This window comes from Scyliorhinus canicula, chromosome 18 (genome assembly GCF_902713615.1).
Source record: "Scyliorhinus canicula chromosome 18, sScyCan1.1, whole genome shotgun sequence".
NCBI classification, from domain to species: domain Eukaryota; kingdom Metazoa; phylum Chordata; class Chondrichthyes; order Carcharhiniformes; family Scyliorhinidae; genus Scyliorhinus; species Scyliorhinus canicula.
The window spans coordinates 6,898,121-6,922,181 of NC_052163.1; the positions used below are offsets into that span (position 1 = coordinate 6,898,121).

Genomic DNA, 24,061 nt, shown 5'->3' on the forward strand with positions numbered 1-24,061 from the left:
CCCCGATGCCCCTCCCGATGCCGCAACCCCCCCCCCCGATGCCCCCCCCGATGCCGCAACCCCCCCGATGCAGCAACCCACCCCCCCGATCCCCCCCCCCGATGCCGCAAACCCCCCCCCGGTGCCGCAACCCACCCCCCGATGCCGCAACCCACCCCCCGATGCCGCAACCCACCCCCCGATGCCGCAACCCACCCCCCGATGCCGCAACCCACCCCCCGATGCCGCAACCCACCCCCCGATGCCGCAACCCACCCCCCGATGCCGCAACCCACCCCCCGATGCCGCAACCCACCCCCCGATGCCGCAACCCACCCCCCGATGCCGCAACCCACCCCCCGATGCCGCAACCCACCCCCCGATGCCGCAACCCACCCCCCGATGCCGCAACCTACCCCCCGATGCCGCAACCCACCCCCCGATGCCGCAACGCACCCCCCGATGCCGCAACGCACCCTCCGATGCCGCAACCCACCCCCCGATGCCGCAACCCACCCCCCGATGTCGCAACCCACCCCCCGATGCCGCAACCCCCCCCCCGATGCCGCAACCCACCCCCCGATGCCGCAACCCACCCCCCGATGCCGCAACCCACCCCCCGATGCAGCAACCCACCCCCCGATGCCGCAACCCACCCCCCGATGCCGCAAACCCCCCCCCCCGATGCCGCTACCCCCCCCCCCCCCAAATGCCGGAACACCCCCCCCCCCCAAATGCCGGAACCCCCCCCCCAAATGCCGGGTCTGTCTCTCTCCTCCCCCCCCCCAAATGCCGGGTCAGTCTCTCTCCTCCTCCTCCTCCAAAAAACGCCCGGTCTCACCACTTCCGCAGCTGGTGAAACTGACGCGAATCGCGTCAGTCAGCTGCTGGCCCCTCCGGGAACGGAGAATCGCCGCCTAAAAGAAGGCCCCCACGCCGGAGTCATCTACTCCAATTTTGCTCGCCGGAAATCGGCGTTACGACGGTCTGCAGAGAATTTCGCCCAATGTTTGGGAAGTTGAAGTCACCCATGACTAATATCCTGTGACATCTGCACCTTTCCAAAATCTGTTTCCCAACCTGTTCTTCCACATCTCTGCTGCTATTGGGGGGCCTATAGAAAACTCCCAACAAGGTGACTGCTCCTTTCCTATTTCTGACTTCAACCCATATTACCTCAGGAGGCAGATCCCCCTCGAACTGCCTTTCTGGAGCTGTTATACTACCTCCAACAACCATTTCTGCCCCTCTTCTATCCAAGTTTCCGTGATGGCCACCACATCGTAGTCCCAAGTACCGATCTATGCCTTAAGTTCACCCACCTTATTCCTGATGCTTCTTGCATTGAAGTATACACACTTCAACCCATCTCCTTGCCTGCAAGTACTCTCCTTTGTCAGTGTTACCTTCCCCACTGCATCACTACGTGCTTTGGCGTCCTGAATATAGGCTTCCTTAGTTGTTGGACTACAAATCCGGTTCCCATTCCCCAGCCAAATTAGTTTAAACCCTCCCGAAGACTACTAGAAAACCTCCCCCCCCAGGATATTGGTGCCCCTCTGGTTCAGATGCAACCCGTCCTGCTTGTACAGGTCCCACCTTCCCCAGAATTCGCTCCAATTATCCAAATACCTGAAGCTCTCCCTCCTACACCATTCCTGCAGCCACGTGTTCAACTGCACTCTCTCCCTATTCCTAGCCCCGCTATCACCTGGCACCGGCAACAAACCAGAGATGACAACTCTATCTGTTCTGGCCTTTAACTTCCAGCCTAACTCCCTAAACTTGTTTATTACCTCCACACCCCTTGCCCTACCTACATTGTTGGTACCAATGTGCACCACGACTTCTGGCTGCTCACCCTCCCCCTTCAGGATCCTGAAGACACGATGCGAGACATCCCTGGCCCTGGCACCCGGGAGGGAACATACCTTCCGGGAGTCTCGCTCGCGACCACAGAATCTCCTATCTATTGCCCTAACCATTGAATCTCCTATTATTATTGCTTTTCTATGCTCCCCTCTTCCCTTCTGAGCCCCAGAACCAGACTCAGTTCCAGAGACCTGGCCGCTAGGGCTTCCCCCGGTAGGTCATCCCCTCCAACAGCATCCAAAATGGTATACTTGTTTTGAAGGGGAACGCCATGAGGGATCCCTGCACTGTCTGCCTGTTAGTTTTCTTTTCCCTGACTGTAACCCAGCTACTCTTGTTCAGTACCTTGGGTGTGGCTACCTCCCTGTAACTCTTTTCGATAACCCCCTCTGCCCCCCAGATGATCCGAAGTTCATCCAGCTCCAGCTCCAGTTCCCTAACAGTCTCTGAGGAGTCCATATAGACAACATCCACTGCCCTGCCTGCATCAATCATCTTTGTGACCTGATGTACCATCAATTGAACGCGAGACGAGTTGCTGGACAAAAGTATGGCTTTAATCAGCTAGATGTTAGCCCTGCGGTCGACTACAGTAAATGGATGACCGCCGGGAGTACTGGGTATTTATACCCCGCCCTGGAGGCGGGGTTAACTCAGCCTCTCGACCAATCGGGGAGCTGTCACACGACTGGTCTCAACCAACCGGTCGAGAGGCACATGACCGACCAGGGCCAATGGTAAGCCGGTGTTCTGCACCAATGGCAGGCAGCTATGCTAATCATACCACCACATGACCTCCTCGAAAAACTCTATCAAGTTAATGAGACACAGCCTCCCCTTCACAAAACCATTTGCCTCTTGCTAATACAACCACTTGCTTCCAAATGGGAGCAGATCCTGTCTCGAAGAATTCTCTGCAGTAATTTCCCTACCACTTACGGAAGGCTCACTGGCCTGTAGTTCCATGGATTATCCTTGCTACCCTTCTTAAACAAAGGAACAACATTGGCTATTCTCCTGTCCTCTGGAACATCACCTGAAGACAGTGAGGATCCAAAGATTTATGTCCAGGCCTCAGCAATTTCCTCTCTTGCCTCCTTCAGTATTCTGGGGTAGATCCCATCAGGCCCTGGGGACTTATCCACCTCAATATTTTTCAAGACGCCCAACACCTCTTCTTTTTGGATCTCAATGTAACCCAGGTTATCTACACACCCTTTTCCAGACTCAACATCCACCAATTCCTTCTCTTTGGTGAATACTGATGCAAAGTATTCATTTAGTATCTCGCCCAATTCCTCTGGCTCCACACATAGATTCACTCCCCTGTCCTTCGGTGGGCCAACCCTTTCCCTGGCTACCCTCTTGCTTTTTATGTACGTGTAAAATGCCTTAGGATTTTCCTTAACCCTATTTGCCAATGACTTTTCGTGACCCCTTTTAGCCCTCCTGACTCCTTGCTGAAGTTCCTTCCTACTTTCCTTATATTCCACACAGGCTTTGTCTGTTCCCAGCCTTCTAGCCCTGACAAATGCCTCCTTTTTCTTTTGACGATGCCAGCAATATCTCTCGTTATCCAAGGTTCCTGAAATTTGCCATATTTATCCTTCTTCCTCACAGGAACATGCCGGTCCTGAATTCCTTTCAACAGACATTTGAAAGCGTCCCACATGTCAGATGTTGATTTACCCTCAAACATTCGCCCCCAATCTATGTTCTTCAGTGCCCGCCTAATATTGTTATAATTAGCCTTCCCCCAATTTAGCACATTCACCCTCGGACCACTCTTATCATTGTCCACCAGCACTTTAAAACTTACTGAATTGTGATCACTGTTCCCAAAATGCTCCCCTACTGAAACTTCTACCACCTGGCCGGGCTCATTCCCCAATACCAGGTCCAGTACAGCCCCATCCCTAGTTGGACTGTCTACATATTGTTTTAAGAAGCCCTCTTGGATGCTCCTTACAAATTCTGCCCCGTCCAAGCCCTGAGCACTCAGTGAGTCCCAATCAATATTGGGGAAGTTTAAATCTCCCATCACACCAACCCTGTTGCTTTTTCTCCTTTCAAAAATCTGTCTACCTATCTGCTCCTCTATCTCCCGCTGGCTGTTGGGAGGCCTATAGTAAACCCCCAACATTGTGACTGCACCCTTCTAAATCCTGATCTCGACCTATATAGCCTCGCTGCCCTCTGAGGTGTCCTCCCGCAGTATAACTGTGATATTCTCCCTAACCAGTAGCACAACATCTCCACCCCTATTACATCCCCCTCTATCCTGCCTGAAATATAGAAATCCTGGAATGTTTAGCTGCCAATCCTGTCCTTCCCTCAACCAGTTTTCTGTAATGGCAACAACATCATAGTTCCAAGTACTAATCCCAGCTCTAAGTTCATCTGCCTTCCATGTTATACTTCTTGCATTAAAATATATGCACTTCAGACCACCAGTCCCACTGTTTTCAGCAACATCTCCCTGTCTGCTCTTCCTCAGAGCCATGGTGGCCCTATTCCCTAGTTCTCCCTCAATGCTTTCACCTTCTGACTTATTGCTCCGGTGCCCACCCCCCTTCCATACAAGGTTGAACCCTCCCTTGTGACAGTAGCAAACCTCACGGCCAGGATATTTGTGCCTCTCCAATTTAGATGCAACCCGTCCTTCTTATACAGGTCACACCTGCCCCGGAAGATCTCCCAGTGGTCCAGATAACTGAAACCCTGCCTCCTACACCAGCTGTTTAGCCACATGGAGAGCAGCTCTATCTTCCTATTTCTAGCCTCATTGGCACATGGCACAGGGCGTAATCCCGAGATTACAACCCTTGAAGTCCTGTCTTTTAACTTTCTTGCCTAGCTCCCTGAACTCCTCTGCAGGACCTCATCCCCCTTCCTCGGCACTTCTAATCAAAAAAAACTTTATTCTTCGAATTTAGTTTAACATTTTTACAAACACAGGAAGCATTTTTATCAACTACAAAAATAAATACCCCACACAGCTCCAGTACTCTATGTATAACCCTTAATAAATTCCCCCGTTAACTGTTCCAATTCAATAACAAGATCCCATAAACCAAAAAACACTTTTCACATGTGTGGCACAGCACATGGCACTCTTACTGTCTTAAAGAATTGTTATTGACACTTTGTTTCCCTTTTCAAACAGCAGATTTGAATTTCTTATTGGAAGCAGTTATCTCTTTTAAGTTATCAGGTAGTCTGGAAACAGCTTTTAAAATGGAGATAGAGAAACCCTTCTTTTCAACCAGTACAACATCACCAGGTTAAAGTCCAACAGGTTTGTTTCAGATCACTATCATTCGGAATACTGCTCCTTCCTCAGCTGAATGAAGAGGTATATTCCAGAAACATTTATATTGACAAAGTCAAAGATGCAAGACTATACTTTGAAAGCGAGCATTTGCAGGTAATTAAGTCTTTAGAGATCCAGAGAGATGGGTAATCCCAGGTTAAAGAAGTTTGAATTGTCTGAAGCCAGGACAGTTGGTAGGATTTCGCAAGCCCAGGCCAGATGTTGGGGGGTGAATGTAATGCAACATGAATCCAAGGTCTCCGGTTGAGGCCGTACTCATGTGTGCGGAACTAGGCTATACGTTTCTGCTCGGCGATTCTGCATTGTCGCGCGTCCTGAAGGCCGCCTTGGAGAACGCTTACCTGAAGATAAGATGCTGAATGCCCTTGACTGCTGAAGTGTTCCCCGACTGGAAGGGAACATTCCTGCCTGACGATTGTCGCACAATGTCCGTCTATCCGTTGTTGCAGCGTCTGGATGGTCTCGCCAATGTACCACGCTTCGGGACATCCTTTCCTGCAGCGTCTGGATGGTCTCGCCAATGTACCACACTTCGGGACATCCTTTCCTGCAGCGTCTGGATGGTCTCGCCAATGTACCACACTTTGGGACATCCTTTCCTGCAGCTTATGAGGTAGACAACATTGGCCGAGTCGCATGAGTATGTACCGCGTACCTAGTGGGTGGTGTTCTCATGTGTAATGGTGGTACCCATGTCGATGATCTAGCACGTCTTGCAGAGATTGCCATAGCAGGGTTGTGTGGTGTGTGGTGTCGTGGTCGCTGTTCTGAAGGCTGGGTAGTTTGCTGCAAACAATGGTTTGTTTGAGGTTGCGCGGTTGTTTGAAGGCAAGGAGTGGGGGTGTGGGGATGACCTTGGCAAGATGTTCATCTTCGTTGATGACGTGTTGAAGGCTGCGAAGAAGATGTCGTAGTTTCTCCGCTCTGGGGAAGTTATGGACGACGAAAGGTAATCTGTCGGTTGTGTCCCATGTTTGTCTTCTGAGGAGGTCGGTGCGGTTCTTTGCTGTGGCGCGTTGGAACTGTGAGGAGATCTTGTTCAAACTTGTGCATGAAGATGTTGGCATATTGAGGTGCGTATTTGGTCCCCATGGCTGTTCTGTGTCTGGATGAAGAACTTGTTGACGAAGGTGAAGATGTTGTGATCCAGAATGAAGCGGATGAGTTGCAGGATTGCGTCAAGAGATTGGCAGTTGTCGGTGTTGAGGACTGAGGCTGTTGCAGCAACGCCGTCGTCATGGGGGCTGCTAGTGTCGAGTGCGGAGACCTCCATTGTGACAAGGAATGTTCCTGGTTGAACTGGTCCATGGGTATTGAGTTTCTGTAAGAAGTCCGTCGTATCGCAACAGAAGCTGGGTGTTCGTTGTACAATGGGTTTCAAGATGCCCTCGATGTACCCAGAGACATTCTCACACAGCGTCCCATTGCCTGATATGATAGGACGGCCTGGTGTGTTGGCCTTGTGGATTTTCAGGAGGCAGTAGAGATCTCCAACGTGGGGAGTACGTGGGATGAGAGCTCTGAAGGTCTGGATCCAAGGGCTTGATCAGTCTGTTGAGTTGGCAGGTGTGTTCCTTGGTTGGATCTGTGGGTAACTGTCAGTCGTGTTCCTGGTTGTTGAGTTGTCGGTACACTTCTTGGAGTAGTCCGTTCTGTTCAGTATGACGATGGCCCCTCCATTGTCTGCTGGTTTGATGACGATGTTGCGGTTGGTCTTGAGAGCGCGAATGGCGTTGCGTTGTGCTTGGGTGACGTTCAGGGCTGTCTTGTGAATGCGACTGATGAATCTGGCATTGACCCGACTCCTGATGGCTTGAGCAGACATGTAAAGTCTAGGGAGACAAGTCTCTGTCGTCATCAGGTCCTCCTTAATGGCGTTTCTGTGTTTCAGGAGCTGTTTGGTTCGGAGCTCCTCCATCCATTGCCATATCAGCGGGTGGGCTGGCGTTTGTACTGGTGACTCCGCTTGCTCCGCCATGTCTTGCTTTGACTTGCTCCTTGTGTCCGCTGCTTCGGCCTTCCTTGCCTGGCTGTTGCTGCCCTTATTCGCTTTTCTCCCCCTTTGCTGGTTAGGCGGCATTTCCTTTCATGTTGGATAGTTTCGGGTGAGGGTGGGGGTGGGGGGAGGGTTAGTTTTGATTGACATAACGGTCAATGTTTGGGCAAAAAGCACCCAAGCTGACGTCTCGAAGGGGAGAGCCAGCTTTCATGCGATAGCTCGACACATCCCCGTCACTGGATGTCCCGCAATTTATTGAGATCATGGCTGATCATAAAGATCAATACCCTGATCCTGCTTTTCCCCCATATCCCCCGATCCCTTTAGCCCCAAGAGCTATATCTAACTCCTTCTTAAAATTACACATTTTGGTCTCAACTACTTTCTGTGGCAGTGAATTCCACAGATTCACCACTCTCTGGGTGAAGAAATTTCTCCTCACCTCAGTCCTAAAATGTGGCTCAATGTGGGAGTTCAGGGACGCGGCCGATGTCCCTGACTCCTTCATGTGCGCGAAGTGTGTCCAGCTGCAGCTCCTGTTAGGCCGCATGACGGCTCTGGAGCTGCGGATGGACTCACTTTGGAGCATCCGCGATGCTGAGGAGGTCGTGGATAGCACGTTCAGTGAGTTGGTCACACCGCAGATTAGGATTGGTGAGGGAGACAGGGAATGGGTGACCAAAAGGCAGAGAAAGAGCAGGAAGGCAGTGAAGGTGTCCCCTGCGGTCATCTCCCTCCAAAACAGGTATACCATTTTGGATACTGTTGGGGGAGATGACTCACCAGGGGAAGGCAGTAGTAGCCAGGCTCATGGCACCGTGGCTGGCTCTGCTGCACAGAAGGGTGGGAAAAAGACTGGCAGGGCTATAGTCATAGGGAATTCAATTGTAAGGGGAGTAGACAGGCGTTTCTGTGGTTGAAAACGAGACTCCCGAATGGTATGTTGCCTCCCGGGTGCTCGGGTCAGGGATGTCTCCGATCGGCTGCAGGACATACTGAAGGGGGAGGGTGAACAGCCAGTTGTCATGGTGCATATAGGCACCAACGATATAGGTAAAAAAAGGGTTGAGGTCCAACAATCAGAATTTAGAGAGTTAGGAGATAAGTTAAAAAGTAGGACCTCAAAGGTAGTAATCTCAGGATTGCTACCAGTGCCACAGGACAGTCAGAGTAGAAATTCAAGAATAGTCAGAATGAATACGTGGCTTGAGAGATGGTGCAGGAGGGAGGGGTTCAGATTTTTGGGACATCGGAACCGGTTCTGGGGGCGGTGGGACCATTACAAACCGGATGGTCTACACCAGGGCAGAACTGGAACCAAAGTCCTAGGGGGTGCTTTTGCTGTTGGGGAGGTTTTAAACTAATGTGGCAGGGGGATGGGAACCAGATTAGGAAGTTAGAGGTCAGTAAAGAAGCAGCAACTAAAGCCGGTAAGGTACGAGATAATAAACTCCATGTGACTAAGGGGAAGAGTCGACAGGGAAGAGATGATGAACGCAAAGGGACAGGTGGTCTGTTGTGCATTTGTTTCAATGCGAGAAGTGTAGCAGGTAAGGCAGATGAACTTAGATCTTGGATCAGTACCTGGGAATATGATGTTATTGGTATTACTGAGACTTGGTTGAGGGAAGGGCAGGACTGGCAACTGAATATCCCAGGGTATAGATGCTTCAGGGCGGATAAAGAGGGAGGTAGAAGGGGTGGAGGGTTGCATTACTCGTCAGAGATGATATCACAGCTGTGATTAAGGAGGGCACGATAGAGGATTCGAGCACTGAGGCATTATGGGTGGACCTAAGAAATAGGAAGGGTGCAGTAACATTGTTGGGACTTTACTACAGGTCTCCCAAAAGTGAGCATGAAGTAGAGGTACAAATATGCAGATAGGTTATAGAAAAATGTAGGAGCAATAGGATGGCTGTGATGGGAGATTTTAACTTCCCCAACATTGAATGGGATTCGTGTAGTGTTGGAGGCGTAGATGGAGCAGAGTTTGTAAGGAGCATCCAGGAGAGTTTTTTAGAGCAGTATGTAAATATTCCAACTCGGGAAGGGGCCATACTGGACCTGGTATTGGGGAATGATCCCGGCCAGGTGGTTGACGTTTCAGTCGGTGATTACTTTGGGAATAGCGATTACAATTCCGTAAGTTTTAGAATACTCATGGACAAGGACAAGAGTGTTCCGAAAGGAAGAGTACTAAATTGGGGAAAGGCAGAGTATAACAAAATTCGGCAGGAGCTGGGTAATGTGGATTGGGAGCAGCTGTTTAAGGGTAAATCCACATTTGAAATGTGGGAATCTTTTAAGGAAAGGTTGATTAGAGTGCAGGACAGACATGTTCCTGTGAAAATGAGAGATAGAAATGGCAAGATTAGGGAACCATGGATGACGGGTGAAATTGTGAGACTAGCTAAGATGAAAAAGGAAGCATATGTAAAATCGAGGCGACTCAAAACTGATGAAGCTTTGGAGGAATATTGGGAAAGTAGGACGAATCTCAAACGCTCAGAAAAAAGGGCTAAAAGGGGTCATGAAATATCTTTGGCGAACAGGGTTAAGGAAAATCCCAAAGCCTTTTATTCGTATGTAAGGAGCAAAAGAGTAACTAGGGAAAGGATTGGCCCACTCAAAGACAAGAGAGGGAATTTATGCGTGGACTCAGAGAAAATGGGTGAGATTCTTAATGAGTACTTTGCATCGGTATTCACAAAGGAGAGGGACAAGACGGATGTTGAGGCTAGGGATGGATGTTTAAATACTCTAGGTCAAGTTGTCATATGGAAAGGGGATGTTTTGGGTATTCTAAAAGACATTAAGGTGGACAAGTCCCCAGGACCGGATGGGATCTATCCCAGGTTTCTGAGGGAAGCGAGGGTCGAAATAGCTGGGGCCTTAACAGATATCTTTGCAGCATCCTTGATCACGGGTGAGGTCCCGGAGGACTGGAGAATTGCTAATGTTGTCCCTTTGTTTAAGAAGGGTAGCAGGGAAAATCCAGGGAATTACAGACCTGTGAGCTTGACGTCAGTGGTAGGCAAACTGTTAGAGAAGATACTGAGGGATAGGATCTATTCACATCTGGAAGAAAATAGACTTATCAGTGATAGGCAGCATGGTTTTGTGCAGGGAAGGTCATGTCTGACAAACCTAATAGAATTCTTTGAGGAAGTGACAAAGTTAATTGATGAGGGAAGGGCTGTAGATGTCATATACATGGACTTTAGTAAGGCGTTTGATAAAGTTCCCCATGGCAGGTTGATGGAAAAAGTGAAGTCGCATTGCGTTCAGGGTGTACTAGCTAGATGGATAAAGAACTGGCTGGGCAACAGGAGACAGAGAGTAGTGGTGGAAGGGAGTGTCTCAAAATGGAGAAAGGTGACTAGTGGTGTTCCACAGGGATCCGTGCTCGGTCCACTGTTGTTTGTGATCTACATAAATGACCTGGAGGAAGGTATAGGTGGTCTGATTAGCAAGTTTGCAGATGATACTAAGATTGGTGGAGTTGCAGATAGCGAGGAGGACTATCAGAGAATATAACAAAATATAGATAGATTGGAGAGTTGGGCAGAGAAATGGCAGATGGAGTTCAATCCAGGCAAATGCGAGGTGATGCATTTTAGAAGATCAAACTCAAGAGCGGACTATATGGTCAATGGAAGGGTCCTGGGAAAAATTGATGTACAGAGAGATCTGGGAGTTCAGGTCCATTGTACCCTGAAGGTGGCAACGCAGGTTGATAGAGTGGTCAAGAAGGCATACAGCATGCTTGCCTTCATCGGACGGGGTATTGAGTACAAGATTAGGCAGGTCATGTTACAGTTGTATAGGACTTTGGTTAGGCCGCATTTGGAATACTGCGTGCAGTTCTGGTCACCACATTACCAGAAGGATGTGGATGCTTTGGAAAGGGTGCAGAGGAGGTTCACCAGGATGTTGCCTGGTATGGAGGGTTATGAAGAAAGGTTGAGTAGATTAGGATTGTTTTCGTTGGAAAGACGGAGGTTGAGGGGGGCCCTGATTGAGGTATACAAAATTATGAGAGGTATGGACAGGGTGGATGGCAACAAGCTTTTTCCAAGAGTGGGGTTGTCAGTTACAAGGGGTCACGATTTCAAGGTGAGATGAGGAAAGTTTAAGGGAGATGTGCGTGGAAAGTTTTTTACGCAGAGGGTGGTGGGTGCCTGGAACGCTTTAACAGCGGAGGTGGTAGAGGCGGGCACGATAGCATCATTTAAGAGGCATCTAGACAGATATATGAACGGGCAGCAACAGAGGGAAGTAGACCTTGGAAAATAGGAGACAGGTTTAGATAAAGGATCTGGATCGGCGCAGGTTGGGAGGGCCGAAGGGCCTGTTCCTGTGCTGTAATTTTCTTTGTTCTAAAATGTTTATCCTCAAATTATAACTCCCTCACCATCAGGAACACTCTTTCTGAATCTATCCCATCTAATCCTGTTAGAATTTTATAAGTTCCTATGAGATCGCCTCTCACTCTTCTAAAGATGACGTGGAGATGCTGGCGTTGGACTGGGCTGAGCACAGTAAGAAGTCTTACAAAACCAGGTTAAAGTCCAACAGGTTTGTTTCAAACACGAGCTTTCGGAGCACTGCTCCTTCCTCAGATGAATAGAGAGGTATTACTGCACTCTTCTCAACTCCAATGAACATAATCCTAATGGACGTTTCTCAGATGACAGTCCCGTCATCCTAGGAATCAACCTGGTAAACCTTCGCTGCACTCCCTCCATAGCAAGAACATCCTTTTACATTGTTAACATACAGCCTAAAATGGAAAAAATTTAATTAATAAATAAGAAATTCCACAGAAAAAACCCGATCCTTCCAAGACCCCCACCCCTCCAATCATTACTGTGAAAATGCAGCAACACTTCCTGCTAACCCAGGAATTCGGCACCGTACCTCCAAAAAAATGTCCGGAGTCATTGAAATAGCAGATAATAATCTGAGATATGTGGCTTGCAAGTTGCCTGGTCCTTTTTAGTGCCAGACCCCTCAATTGGAGATAGGTAAAGGTAAGTAAAGTCACCATAGTTCCAGATGACCATAGGTTCCTTTCCCCTTTGAAGGGGAGAGCTGACTGGCAGTGGTTTAACCTGAGGATCACCACACCTCAGAGGCTTCTGGTGAAATAAGGAGTGACCCACATGAGCATCCATTTCAATATGGAGTACTGGGCAGGCCGTGTTAGAAATAGCCGGAGGCACCTGTACCCCACTTCACGGGCCGTCAGCTTGCATAACACTGTCTTCAGCAATGCGATAGATCAAAATGTCATGTCCAATCTATTTTTATGATGATGGCTGAGTGAGATATTGGCTTGACTCTTGGGACAACTTTCCACACTTCACATACCTCCATGGGGTCCTTGAAGTCCACCTGAGTGCGTAGACAGGGTCTCAGTTTAATACCTCGACCAAAGATGGCACCTAAGATTCCCTCAGCCCTGCGGTGAACTGTCAGACTATTATTGATCTCAAATCTTTGGAAGAGAGCTTGAACCCAGAATCCTCAGACTCTGAGCAAACATTGCTGTCACTGAGCCAAGGCTGGTACCTTGGTTCATTCTAATATAAATATTATGAGTCATTTAAAAATATTTCATTTTTGTTTCTACTTTTTTGGAAGCTGACTCCATTACTGGTTGTGGACTTATTTGATCAGATGCCTGGATTTCCTGGACTCTTCGTTGCCAGTGCATACAGTGGCACATTGAGGTTTGTAATTTCACATACAGCAGTAGGCTGATATTAGTTTGAATCTTTGACAAAACGTTTATACTGAATATAGTATGACGATGTTTGAATTGGGAATAAACAATGCAAGATATATTGATGCTTCCGGCTTTTAATGGTCTTTATTAGAAAGCCTGTTGTGGTATTTGAAGCATTCATCAATGTGCTATTGGGTTTCCAACTCTAGGTGGCAGCATTCCTGGAGGTTTGATCATTGGGCACTCTGATCATGGGCATCTGTAAATGTTATTGCCTCTATTGGGTGGAATGCTCCAGACTCTTTGCGGTTAGTATTCCTGTGGCAGAGGTAGCTTGCCATTGGCCACCGGCAGGATCTTCAGTTGATGGTGATTTACACTCTTCACCCTTGCTGCCGTCGGGAAACATGTGACAGGGTCAACTTTGGTGGGACCTGGAGATGCCACCAGCGGGAAAGGCTTGAAAATTCCACCCATCATCTTTGGATTCAGATTCTGTGAGGAAACAAAATTCAACGGAAAAGCAGAGTATTCTGTGTTTAAAACTTTTCCACAAAGTTAAAGGATTGTGATCAGTATGGACTGTGGTCTCTCTGAACCATTTCAGACGTACCCATCCGGTATGTCCGAAGCGCATTTCCCGATGGGACAGAGAATCGGACAGCTGCCGGATATCAGATTCGTTTTCGATGCTCCCACTCAAGCATGTGATTGCTCTGCGCTTACCTCTCTTTGATGAGGTTGATGTTTGTAAACATTGGGGTTGCAGCACTCACCCATGAAAGGAGATGAATGAATCAAGGCTGCAGCTGTTTTGTGGAAGCTGCCAATCATAGCCCACTACCATGACTGAATGAATGGCTTGCTGCTCCCAAGTCTGAGGAGTTTAAACACAGGTCAGAGCAGTTCTCTTTCCAGAAATGGACCGGTGGTGCCTCCAGGTAAGTGTTACAACTGTAATTGCTGTCAGTGCCCCTGTCTGGACTGCTCTCTAGCTTCCAGACAGGGGACTTTTTTCTGGGGTTCTGTGGGGGCTTCCCTCTTGTTAGGGAGTCCCTTTCATTTTGGGGTCTGTGGGAGGGGGGTCCTTCTAGTTTGGGCTCACTGTGGGGTGGGTCCCTCTAGTTAGGGGGCCTTTCCCTCTAGTTATGGGGTCCCGGGGGTGTTCTCCTTATTAAATGGGTCCCTGGATGTGGTCTCCCTATTAAAGGGTCCATGGGGGGAGGGCTCTCCCTATTATGGGGCTGCCTGAGAAGTGGGAGTCTCCCTAGTTAGGGAGGCCCTGGTGTGGGGCAGGTCAGATCACCCACAGAAGAGGGGGACCCAGAAAATCCGATGGTGTAGGGGCTGCTTTGTGAGCGAGGAGGCGTCCTTGGGACTTTGTTATTGGGCCATCCGCTCAAAATGGCAGTCCGATAGCGGGATTCCCTCGAGAATCCCTCCTATTCCTCGCCATGCATAAATTTGCATGATATGGGGATATTGAATTGCTTCCTGATTTGCGCTCCCAGGGGAACATAAATTGGTAGCAATTCTCCTTCTGCGGGAGAACATAGGGCACGATTCTCCGCTCCCCATGCCGGGTGGGAGAATCGGGAGGGCCGGGCGACTCACGACACAATGCCCTGGCACCCCCGCGATTCTCCCACCCCCCGCTCGGATGAATCACCGCTCGCCGTTTTTCACGGCGACCGCCGATTCTCAGGCCCGGATGGGCCGAGCGGCCTGACGTTCCCGACCGGTTCACGACGGCGGCAACCACACCTGGTCACTGACGTTGTGAACATGGCGCCAAATGCTCGTTTGTGGCTTGTGGGGGGCGGAGAGGTGAGTGAGCACCACGGCCGTGCTCGGGAGGGGACTGGCCCGCGATCGGTGCCCACCGATCGTCGGGCCGGCGTCTCCAAGCGACGCACTCTTTCTCCTCCGCCACACCGCAAGATCAAACCGCCACGTCTTGCGGGGCAGCGGAGGGGAAGACGGCAACCGCCCATGCGCGGGTTGGAACCGTCAGCCGTCATGACGTCAGCTGCGCATGCGCGGGTTGGAGCCGGCCAACCTGCGCATGCATGGCTGACGTCACTTAGGTGCCGCCGTCGCGTCATTCTTGGCGGCCCGGTGGCCGAGTTTTATGGAGCGCTACTCCTAGCCCCCTTGAGGGGGTGGGGGGTGAATAGGGTACGAGGAGCGGCCTCCGAGGCCGTCGTGAAACTCGGCCGAGTTCACGACGGCCTTCACGATTCCGCGCGGGAGCAGAGAATTCCGCCCATAGGTTCTGGATTCTCCGATTTTGAGACAGGTTTTAAGACAGAAAAATTCGGCTCAGCAGCTGCACCGATTCAGCTACTTTAAATTGGCCAGCAGCATCGCCATGTGAAACGCAATCAATTCCATGGAAAATGGTGCTGAGTCTGTGATTGACGTATATGAGGCTCACACGCTGCAGCCACATTTAAACAGTCCTTCGCAACACACACACCGTCCCAATCAACAAAATGGCTGGAAGGAGAGAAGCGCCATGGTTCAGGGACGCTGAGCTGGACACCCTCCTGGACGCTGTGGAAGAGAGAAGGATGACCCTGGAGCTGTGCCCCATCCCTGGGTATTCAGATGTTGGCTGCTGCATGTTTGGTGTTGCCTCCCATAGTGTTCAGGCTCAGTGTCATAGAATCATAGAATTTACAGTGCAGAAGGAGGCCATTTGGCCCATCGAGTCTGCACCGGCCCTTCCAAAGAGAACCCTATTCAAGCCCACATATCTCCCCTATCCCCTGTAACCCAGTAACCCCCACTTAACATTTTTTGGACACTGAGGGCAATTTAGCGTGGCCAATCCACCTAACCCGCACATCTTTGGACTATGGGAGGAAACCGGAGTACCCGGAGGACCCACGCAGACACGGGGAGAACATGCATACCCTGCACAAACAGTGGCCCACACCGGGAATCGAACCTGGGATCCTGGAGCTGTGAAGCAACTGTGGTAACCACGGTGCTACCGTGCTGCCTCCTATGCTACTGTGCTGCCCCAGGTGCCCAGGTATCAAGGTGTGATTGGGATGCTGGGCAATGACCCCCACATGCTACATGGCCCGGCCACCCACGGGGATCAACTTGGGTTGTGTGAAGTTCTCATTTAACCCTGATTGTCATTTTCCTTTTAGCAATAGCCGTCAACCGCACAGCCAGAGACCTCAGCAATTGGTGGAGGCTATGGGTGGTCGGGGGGGGGCAGACGGGCAGGGATAAGGGTTGCCCCCAGAACGGGTTCACTAGATCCAGGGGTTGGCATGGTGGCGCCGTTCGTGGTTGCCCCCCAATTTCCCTCCTATGGTGGCCCACCCCTGTGGAGGATACCCCATTCCCAGCCAAGCACTGGGGTGGCAGGTTCAGCACCCCCGGGCTCTTTGCCTGTAAGCAAAGATGGCTACTCACCTCCTTGGCTCCCCACAGAAGCCCTTCCGTCAGGTTCATGTTTTTCAAAGGGAGTACTAATCGGTGCCAGCGTGACCACTTTCTGAGGAGGCTGCTGAATGATGGGCGGCCATATGGGGTGGCTCTTATTAATTGTATGGAAATGGGCTTATGTGCTGATAATTGGTTTCTCGCCACGCTCTGGCGAGATACTAATTTTGCCTCGGGGAGTAGGCCAGTTGCATCGCAAACTGTTTGGCACCTGGCGCAATTCTCATTTTTGGCCTCTTCCGCTATTCACTGGCCTCGTTTCACTTGAGCGAGAGCGTAACGAGGCCAGAGAAACGCGCCCTAAGTGTTGATGCAGGATTGAATTGCGTGCGGTTGGCGTTCCTGCTGAGGGTTCTATTTGTGGAGCAGTTCAGGATATACTAATGAGGCAGCACTCTTCCACGTGAATCTAGTGCAATTCCTATTCCCACTGGCGCGGATTCGCTGGAGCCAGAATTGGCACTGGAGAGCTTGACAAACTGGAGCTGCTTCCAGGCACTCCCTTCCCCACACACTCTCATTCCAGCTTAGACAGTGGCTCCGCGAAGACCAGCACCGTATTTCACCCAATCGGAGCTCGATAGAATGTTGGATGCAGTGGAGGAGAGACGGGACACCCTCTTCCTCAGGATGGGCAGGAGGATCCCACCCATGGTCGTCAACCGGACCTGGGAGGCGATGGTCGAGGCGGTCAGTGCTGTGAACCTCAACAGGCTGACTGGCATACAGTGTCGGAAGAAGATGAATGACCTCCTTGGGGCAGTCCCCGTATGCCACTACCTGTGTTCCCTGGAATCACTCCTGTCCCTTACACCTCACATCACACCCACACTCCTATAAAGGCCACCTCCCTGCATCTCCCTCACATCCCCAATACCTCTATTGTTGCCTTTGGCCAAGTGCTTTGCGCACACACACCACCAGCTGCAGACCCCCAATGTAGCTTGTCTCCATGCATCTCACCATGAATATTATGTGTCCCCTAGGAAAAGGCGGCCCATAACAGTGGAGAGCAGAAGACCGGAGGGGTTGTCCCCGACCTCAGGGCTCTCACCCGTGCTGAGCAGAGGGCGAGGGAATTAGCCAAGAAGGTGCAGAAGAGGATTATCTTCGAGGTGGAGGTCGACACGCGACAGCCAAGTGAGGCTCTAATGCAAAATGATGTCCCTACAGCAAGTGAGTCATCCCTCTACCTCAGACCACTGCTTTCCAAGATCTCACCAGGCATCTTGTCTTTTGTCTTGCAGGATCACCATCAGACCAGGCCGGTCTGTTGGGTACCTTGCCCTCAGCCACAACTCCAGCACACCCCAGAGGACTTCTTGGCACTGCATTCACTTCGACCCTCCACCAGCGCAGAGCCTATCACCTCGGTGAGGCATTTTTATAGAGGAGGCTCCTGAGTCACCTTCTGGTGCACAAGTCACACATGCTGCCACACATCAGGTGGAGGTAGGGACTCCCAAGGGAGCGAACAGTTGGACGGCTGTCGAATCCCAGGAAACAGCTGTTGTTTGGACAGGTATCGTTCTTCTGGAAAGTATGATCCCATCACTGATGGAGGTGCAGACACAGAGCCAGGGTCTAACGGAGGGGGTGTCAGCAACTTTCCAGTGCCTGCAAGTGCAGCTGGAGGAGTTCAACTATCTTCAGGTACAGGAGACAGTGCCGACAATACATGGTACCCAGGCCAACACTGAACAGGTGACCTCGGTGATGAAAGCCTTGGGTCAAAAAGGTGGAGGATTGGGTCAAGCTGTCCACAGCTTCGGGCACACTGTGCAGTTGGTGGCCATGGCTCAGGACAGGGTAGCCCAGCTACAGGCAGCCATTTACCAGACCCACATGGACCTTGCTGCGGCACTCCAGAGCTTGGTCCAGTCACAAAGGGTAATGCTGAGGGGATCAAGAGCATTGACCGGGCACTGACTGACCTGGGCTGGTCACAGAGGGACATGACCAAGGCGGTGAGGGACATGACTCACTCGCTGAGAGGAGCGGCCCAGTCTCAGTGCTCCATGGTTGAAGGCATCAAGATTCTGGTTGAGATAAGAGCGGGCATCCAGGACTGCAAGTACCTGGTACCAGGTGGCACGGTAGCACAGTGGTTAGCACTGTTGCTTCATAGCGCCAGGGACCCAGGTTCGATTCCCGGCTTGAGCCACTGTCTGTGCAGAGTTTGAACGTTCTCCCCTTGTCTGCATGGGTTTCCTCCGGGTTCTCCGGTTTCCTCCCACAAGTCCAGAAAGACCTGCTTGTTAGGTGAATTGGACATTCTGAATTCTCCCTCAGTGTACCTGACCAGGTGCCGTAGTGTGGCGACTAGGGACTTTTCACAGTAACTTCATTGCAATGTTAATATAAGCATTATATTTGGGGCAGCACAGTAGCATGGTGGTTAGCATAAATGCTTCACAGCTCCAGGGTCCCAGGTTCGATTCCCGGCTGGGTCACTGTCTGTGCGGAGTCTGCACGTCCTCCCCGTGTCTGCGTAGGTTTCCTCCGGGTGCTCCGGTTTCCTCCCACAGTCCAAAGATGTGCGGGTTAGGTGGATTGGCCATGCTAAATTGCCCATAGTGTCCTAAAAAGTAAGGTTGGGGGGGGGGGGGGGGGGTTGTGGGGTTATGGGTATAGGGTAGATACGTGGGTTTGAGTAGGGTGATCATTGTTCGGCACAACATCGAGGGCCGAAGGGCCTGTTCTGTGCTGTACTGTTCTATGTTCTATGTTCTAAGCCTACTTGTGACAATAATAAAGATTATTATTATTAATTGAACGTATAATGACAGCGGGCCTGTCGGAGCTGGCAGAACTGTGTTCCCTGCCGACTCTTAGGATGTCAGGCGTCAAGCGCTCGCCATCCTGAAAATTCAGGCCTTGATTCCCCACAATTTAAAATGTTTTTGTTTGTGATTTCTCAACAGACTTGAAATATCTCCTATTTCCTTACTCTCCATTTTAATTTCTCTTGTCTCTACCTCTAAGGGACCTGTGACCAGCAGCAAATCACAAATCGGCCGCTGAATTACACTGAGTTCAATGTGCCTATTATATATTCTGTCTCTTCACCACAGGACTCTTGGGCCCTGATAATTACCTCCATTAAGAATTAGACAGTAATCATATATGTTGTATGTTGAGAATGTGTTCCCCATCATGCTCCAACCTTGCTCAGCATTTACTTTGGACATATGAAATTGCTCAGATGTGTCAGTTAAAGCTGTGAAAAATCTCAGGATGTTTAATTGCAAATCTGAAGTTCTCTAATGACTGGAGTAGGATACTAAGTAACGCCTCTATTGGCAAAGTGTAAAACAAGCTGTTTAAATTCCATGTGAATTGTGTAAAATTGAGAAAGGAGGAAATTCCTCTTTTTTTCTTGCCCACAGCACCATTTCTTCTGGCATCAGTGCTATGGCTGCAGTCGCCGTGGAAGATTTTCTGAAGCCGATCTGGAAACCTTGGGCACAGCTTTCTAGTAGAAAGAAGACTCTGGTCTCAAAGCTCCTAGGTAGTCTGACATCGAATTGTTTCTATATTTGTAGCTCTTTTTCAGGCAGTTCTGGTCGGTAACTTCTTGTGGTGGGGAAATCAAGACAGATTGCCACTCTGTTCACAGTTACTTAGCTTGAAATCCAGAAACTCCTATCTTCCCAACCCTCCAGCTCAGGCCACGCAGTCTGCACTGTCCAGCAGATTCTTGAGGTCTCCAGTTGGACAGTAGAAGGTAAGTAAGTCACCCTCCGTGCCAGATCAGGCCACATTGGGCCAGGTGTGGCGAGGGTGATGGGGTGCCACGTCAGGCTGGGCTCTGGTGAGGTGTTGGTGGGGTGCGGGGGGGGAGGGGGTGGTAATGACACACCTGGCTTGGGTGGAGATGCGGAGGGGGTGTTGTGTTGGTATGGGGGGTGGTGAAGGTTAGGGTGGAGTGTGTGGGGAACTGTTGGGTCAGGTTGGGGATAAGGTAGGTGAGTGGAGAGTCCCATGGTGGGGGGGGGGGGGGAGGATTGGTGGGTGGAAGGAGCTCTGTGGGGAGGACTGGAGGGGCTTGTGAGGGTGAGTGGGGTGTTGGGGAAGGTCAGTACAAATGTTACCTAAAAGCTAGAAGTGGTTTCAATTCTTCTAAATGTTTCTGGGTGACAACCACCCATAGAAATCAAATTGTCAGATGGTTCCTGGTGCAGGGCAATTGCCCATTGGATGTTGGAACTTGCTGGGTAATTGCCATGTTATGTTTACCTGGGAACCTTTGAGAATTACAGGTGGCTTTGATCATGGCTGCTGGGAATTTGTGGTTACTACAGATGGGGGCCATGAAGGACATCTCGGTTAGACCAAAATACTGCCATATTTAGTTCCATGTCTTCAGTGTGGCTACCACCACTGGCAAGATGTGTACTTTGTCGAGGGCGATGGGAGCGCTTCTGTGGCAAGGGCCCTGAGGGTTGAACCCTTACAGGAGAACTCCTCCAACCTCACCCATTCAATGTTGGGTTCTTGTATCCATCCCCTCACCCTCTCAGCTGTGGCTACCCAGTGGTCGTATTATAGTTTCGGTCGGGCCAGACATTTTGTCTATTATGGAAAAAGGCCTTGGGGATGAAGATCGATATGGATCAAAACAGGAAGAGCAACCTTGCCAGTGCATTCATCTTGATCGTCTGCAACCTTTCCACCAGGGAAAGTGGGACTGCATCCCACCTCTGTAGGTCCTTTTTCACTTACTCCGCTTGACTAGTCAGGTTCTACATGTTTGGAATTATGTCCAGTCACGGGCTCTCTGTAACCCGAGTTAGCGGAATTTGTTCTGGGCTAGTTTGAATGATAGTCCCTCCAACTCTGTCCCTCCCCTGTTCAGGTTCTCCGGGAATGCCTTGCCGAGAAGGCTCGAAACTCTTCCAAGGCCTTCATGATTGCTGTCTGGCTGTTCTGTGGGTTGATGACGCACAGGAGCAGGTCATCCACACAGAGTGAAACTCTGTGCTCTCTGCATCCTCCTTGAATGCCCTTCCAGCTTTTCGCATCCCGTAGAGCGATCACCAGGGGTTTAATTGCCAGGACGAGCAGGAGCGAGGACAGTAAGCATCCCTGCCTTGTACCTCTGTGCAGCTAGAAATATTCGGATCTGGTGGTGTTGGTGTGAACGCTAACCGTGGGCGTGTTGTACAGAAGTTTCACCTACGAGGTGAACCCCAGACCCAGCCCAAACCACTCCAGTAACTTAAAGAGGTACTTCCACTCGACTCTGTCGATGCCTTTTCTACATCCAGGGAGACAATTATCTCTGGTGTTCTCTCCCCGGACGGGGTCACTATTACATTCAGCAGCCACCTGATTGTCGCAGTGAGCTGTCTGACCTTAATAAAGCCCGTCTGGTCCTCTGCAACCACCTCCGGTACATAGTTCTCCAGTCTTTTGGCCAGGACGTTCGTGAGTAACATGAATGGGAAAGTTCTCATCCAGCAATTTGAAGACTGACATTTGCAGCGGGATTCTCCTGAATCCCTGCGATGGCCTGACGCCGGAGTAAGAAACGGCGTGAACCACTCCGGCGTCGAGCCGACCAGAAGTTGTGGAATTCTCCGCACTTCCGGGGGCGAGGCCGGCGTTGGAGGGGTTGGCGCTGCACCAACCGGCGGTGAAGGGCCGGCGCAAGTTTGGACATGCGCAGAACTGCCGTTGTGGTTCCGCGCATGCGCAGACCGGCCGGTGTATTCTAACACATGCGAATGGGGGTGTCTTCTCCACGCTGGCCATGGCGGAGCCCTATAGTGGCCGGCGCGGAAGAAAGGAGTGCCCCCATGGCACAGGCCCGCCCACAGATCGGTGAGCCCCGATCGCGGGCCAGGACACCATGGGGGCATTTCCCGGGGCCGGATCCCACCGCACTCTCCTGACGACCGCACCAGCCGGCCTACCAGCCAGTTCCCGCCGTGTGGGACCATGTCCAACCCACGCCCGTGGGACTGGCCAGAAACCGATGGCCGCTTGGACCACCGGGGCCGGGAGAATTGCCGTGGGGAGCGCTGCCCCATCCAAAAACCGGTGCCGGAGAATACGGCAGCCAGCGTCGGAGCGGCGGGGCAGGATTCACGCCGCCGCCCGGGGATTTTCCGACCCGGCGGGGGGTCGGAGAATCACGCCCAGTATGATGACATGCAAATGAGGGAAGTGAATTATTTAATGCGTTGCCTGTATTTGTGCCCTTGGCAACATTGGGCAGAATGGACACATTTCTGGACCTAGTGTCTAGCATTACTTTGCGCTCCCTTTTTCCCAATTATAGATTCTGTCTCTCCCACGCTTTCTGTTCCAGGTCCTCCAATCACAGATTCCCTGTCTGACCTTTTTGATGTTGCTCCCCCCAGTCAAACCTTCTGTATTTGAAGGAACAATGGGGACAGCAGAGGGTGATCCATGATTTGAGGAGGTGTAACAGCAAGCATAGGAGAGACAGAATCTGTGTTTGAAGAGCAAGTCCACCTCCACTGCATTCGCTGATCCTCTTATCATAACTCCGGCCATTCCCAGGAGACGTTTAGCTTGTCCTCTCGCATTGCCAGGCCATGATGGCTGTGGCTGTAGTAAGGGCTTTGCTGCCCCACTGTTCGCCCCCCTAATTCTGGGGAACCTTGCCCTTGTTGTGTAGCAGCTTCACCAGTGGTGATAGCCAAGTCTTTGCCTCGGTGTGGTCAGCAGGTACTCTCAGCAGCTGTCAGTGCAATTGACAGTAAGAGTTCCAATGAGGCTTGAGACTTTTGTCATGGAATAAACTATTTACAGTTTTAAAATAAGATCTTTTAGAGCTATAACTTAAAAAAAACTACATCTTATTTGGATTAATCTCTTAACTGTTGTTCTATGATGCAGCTATGACTTTTGGACTAACTACAATAGGCCTTGCCGGAGTCAGTTCTCTCCTCGGAAGAAATGTCGTTCAGGTAAATAAATTTCAAAAGGCAAAGTACTGTGTTTGCTGAAAATCTGAAACACAAACAGAGAATGATAGAAATACTCACATAAAAAAAGCTGCCCAAACTGTGGAGTATTTACTGCACTTCCTGTTTATAGACAGATTTCAATTTTTTGGAATTATTACATTTATAGAGATATAAAAGTGCATTTTAACTTTCAAAATGAGTACTTGTCAATTTAAAATGCATTGTTCTGAAAGTAAAGTGCTATTTATTTTTCATTCTGCCCAGACATCACTAATGTTTGACGGACTAATTCTAGGACCCATGCTCGGTGTATTTACTTTGGCAGCTTTATTTCCAAAAAGCAATGGCAAGGTAAGACCATAGATTGATAGTCAAACTATCTTCGAGACTAATTTTAAATGCCTTGGTATCAAACTTTGTGGAGCTTCATACACTGGCACTAAGTATGGTGGAATAGAATCCTGACCTGTCTGGTGACTTTGTTCCAAACCTTAGGATTGGAGTTATTTGCGTGGTGGTGAAGTTTGAATGGGTGAATTCAATATTTTTTTAAAGGAAGAGCAGTTCAAAACCACTCTACCTGAGATACCTCCGGGACTTCCTGTATCATTTTCAACAGGGAAATGGGTAAATTGTCACAGGGGCACCTTTGTAAGACTATGGGAAAACAATGAGGGAATGGAGCAATTGTCTAGCTCTTTCAAAGAGCTGGTACAGGAGGGGTGGGCTGAGCGGCT

At 50.4% G+C, this 24,061-nt stretch overlaps 1 protein-coding gene across 1 annotated transcript in view; it reads left to right on the forward strand.

Moving 5' to 3' along the window:
• Positions 1-24,061, forward strand: part of LOC119953565 (sodium-coupled monocarboxylate transporter 1-like) — a 221,685-nt gene that overhangs the window by 168,924 nt on the left and 28,700 nt on the right. The window contains exons 11-14 of the mRNA XM_038777958.1: positions 12,834-12,922; positions 19,773-19,894; positions 23,254-23,324; positions 23,589-23,675. Of these exons, the coding sequence (XP_038633886.1) occupies positions 12,834-12,922; positions 19,773-19,894; positions 23,254-23,324; positions 23,589-23,675 (369 nt within the window). The remainder of the gene's footprint in view (positions 1-12,833; positions 12,923-19,772; positions 19,895-23,253; positions 23,325-23,588; positions 23,676-24,061) is intronic.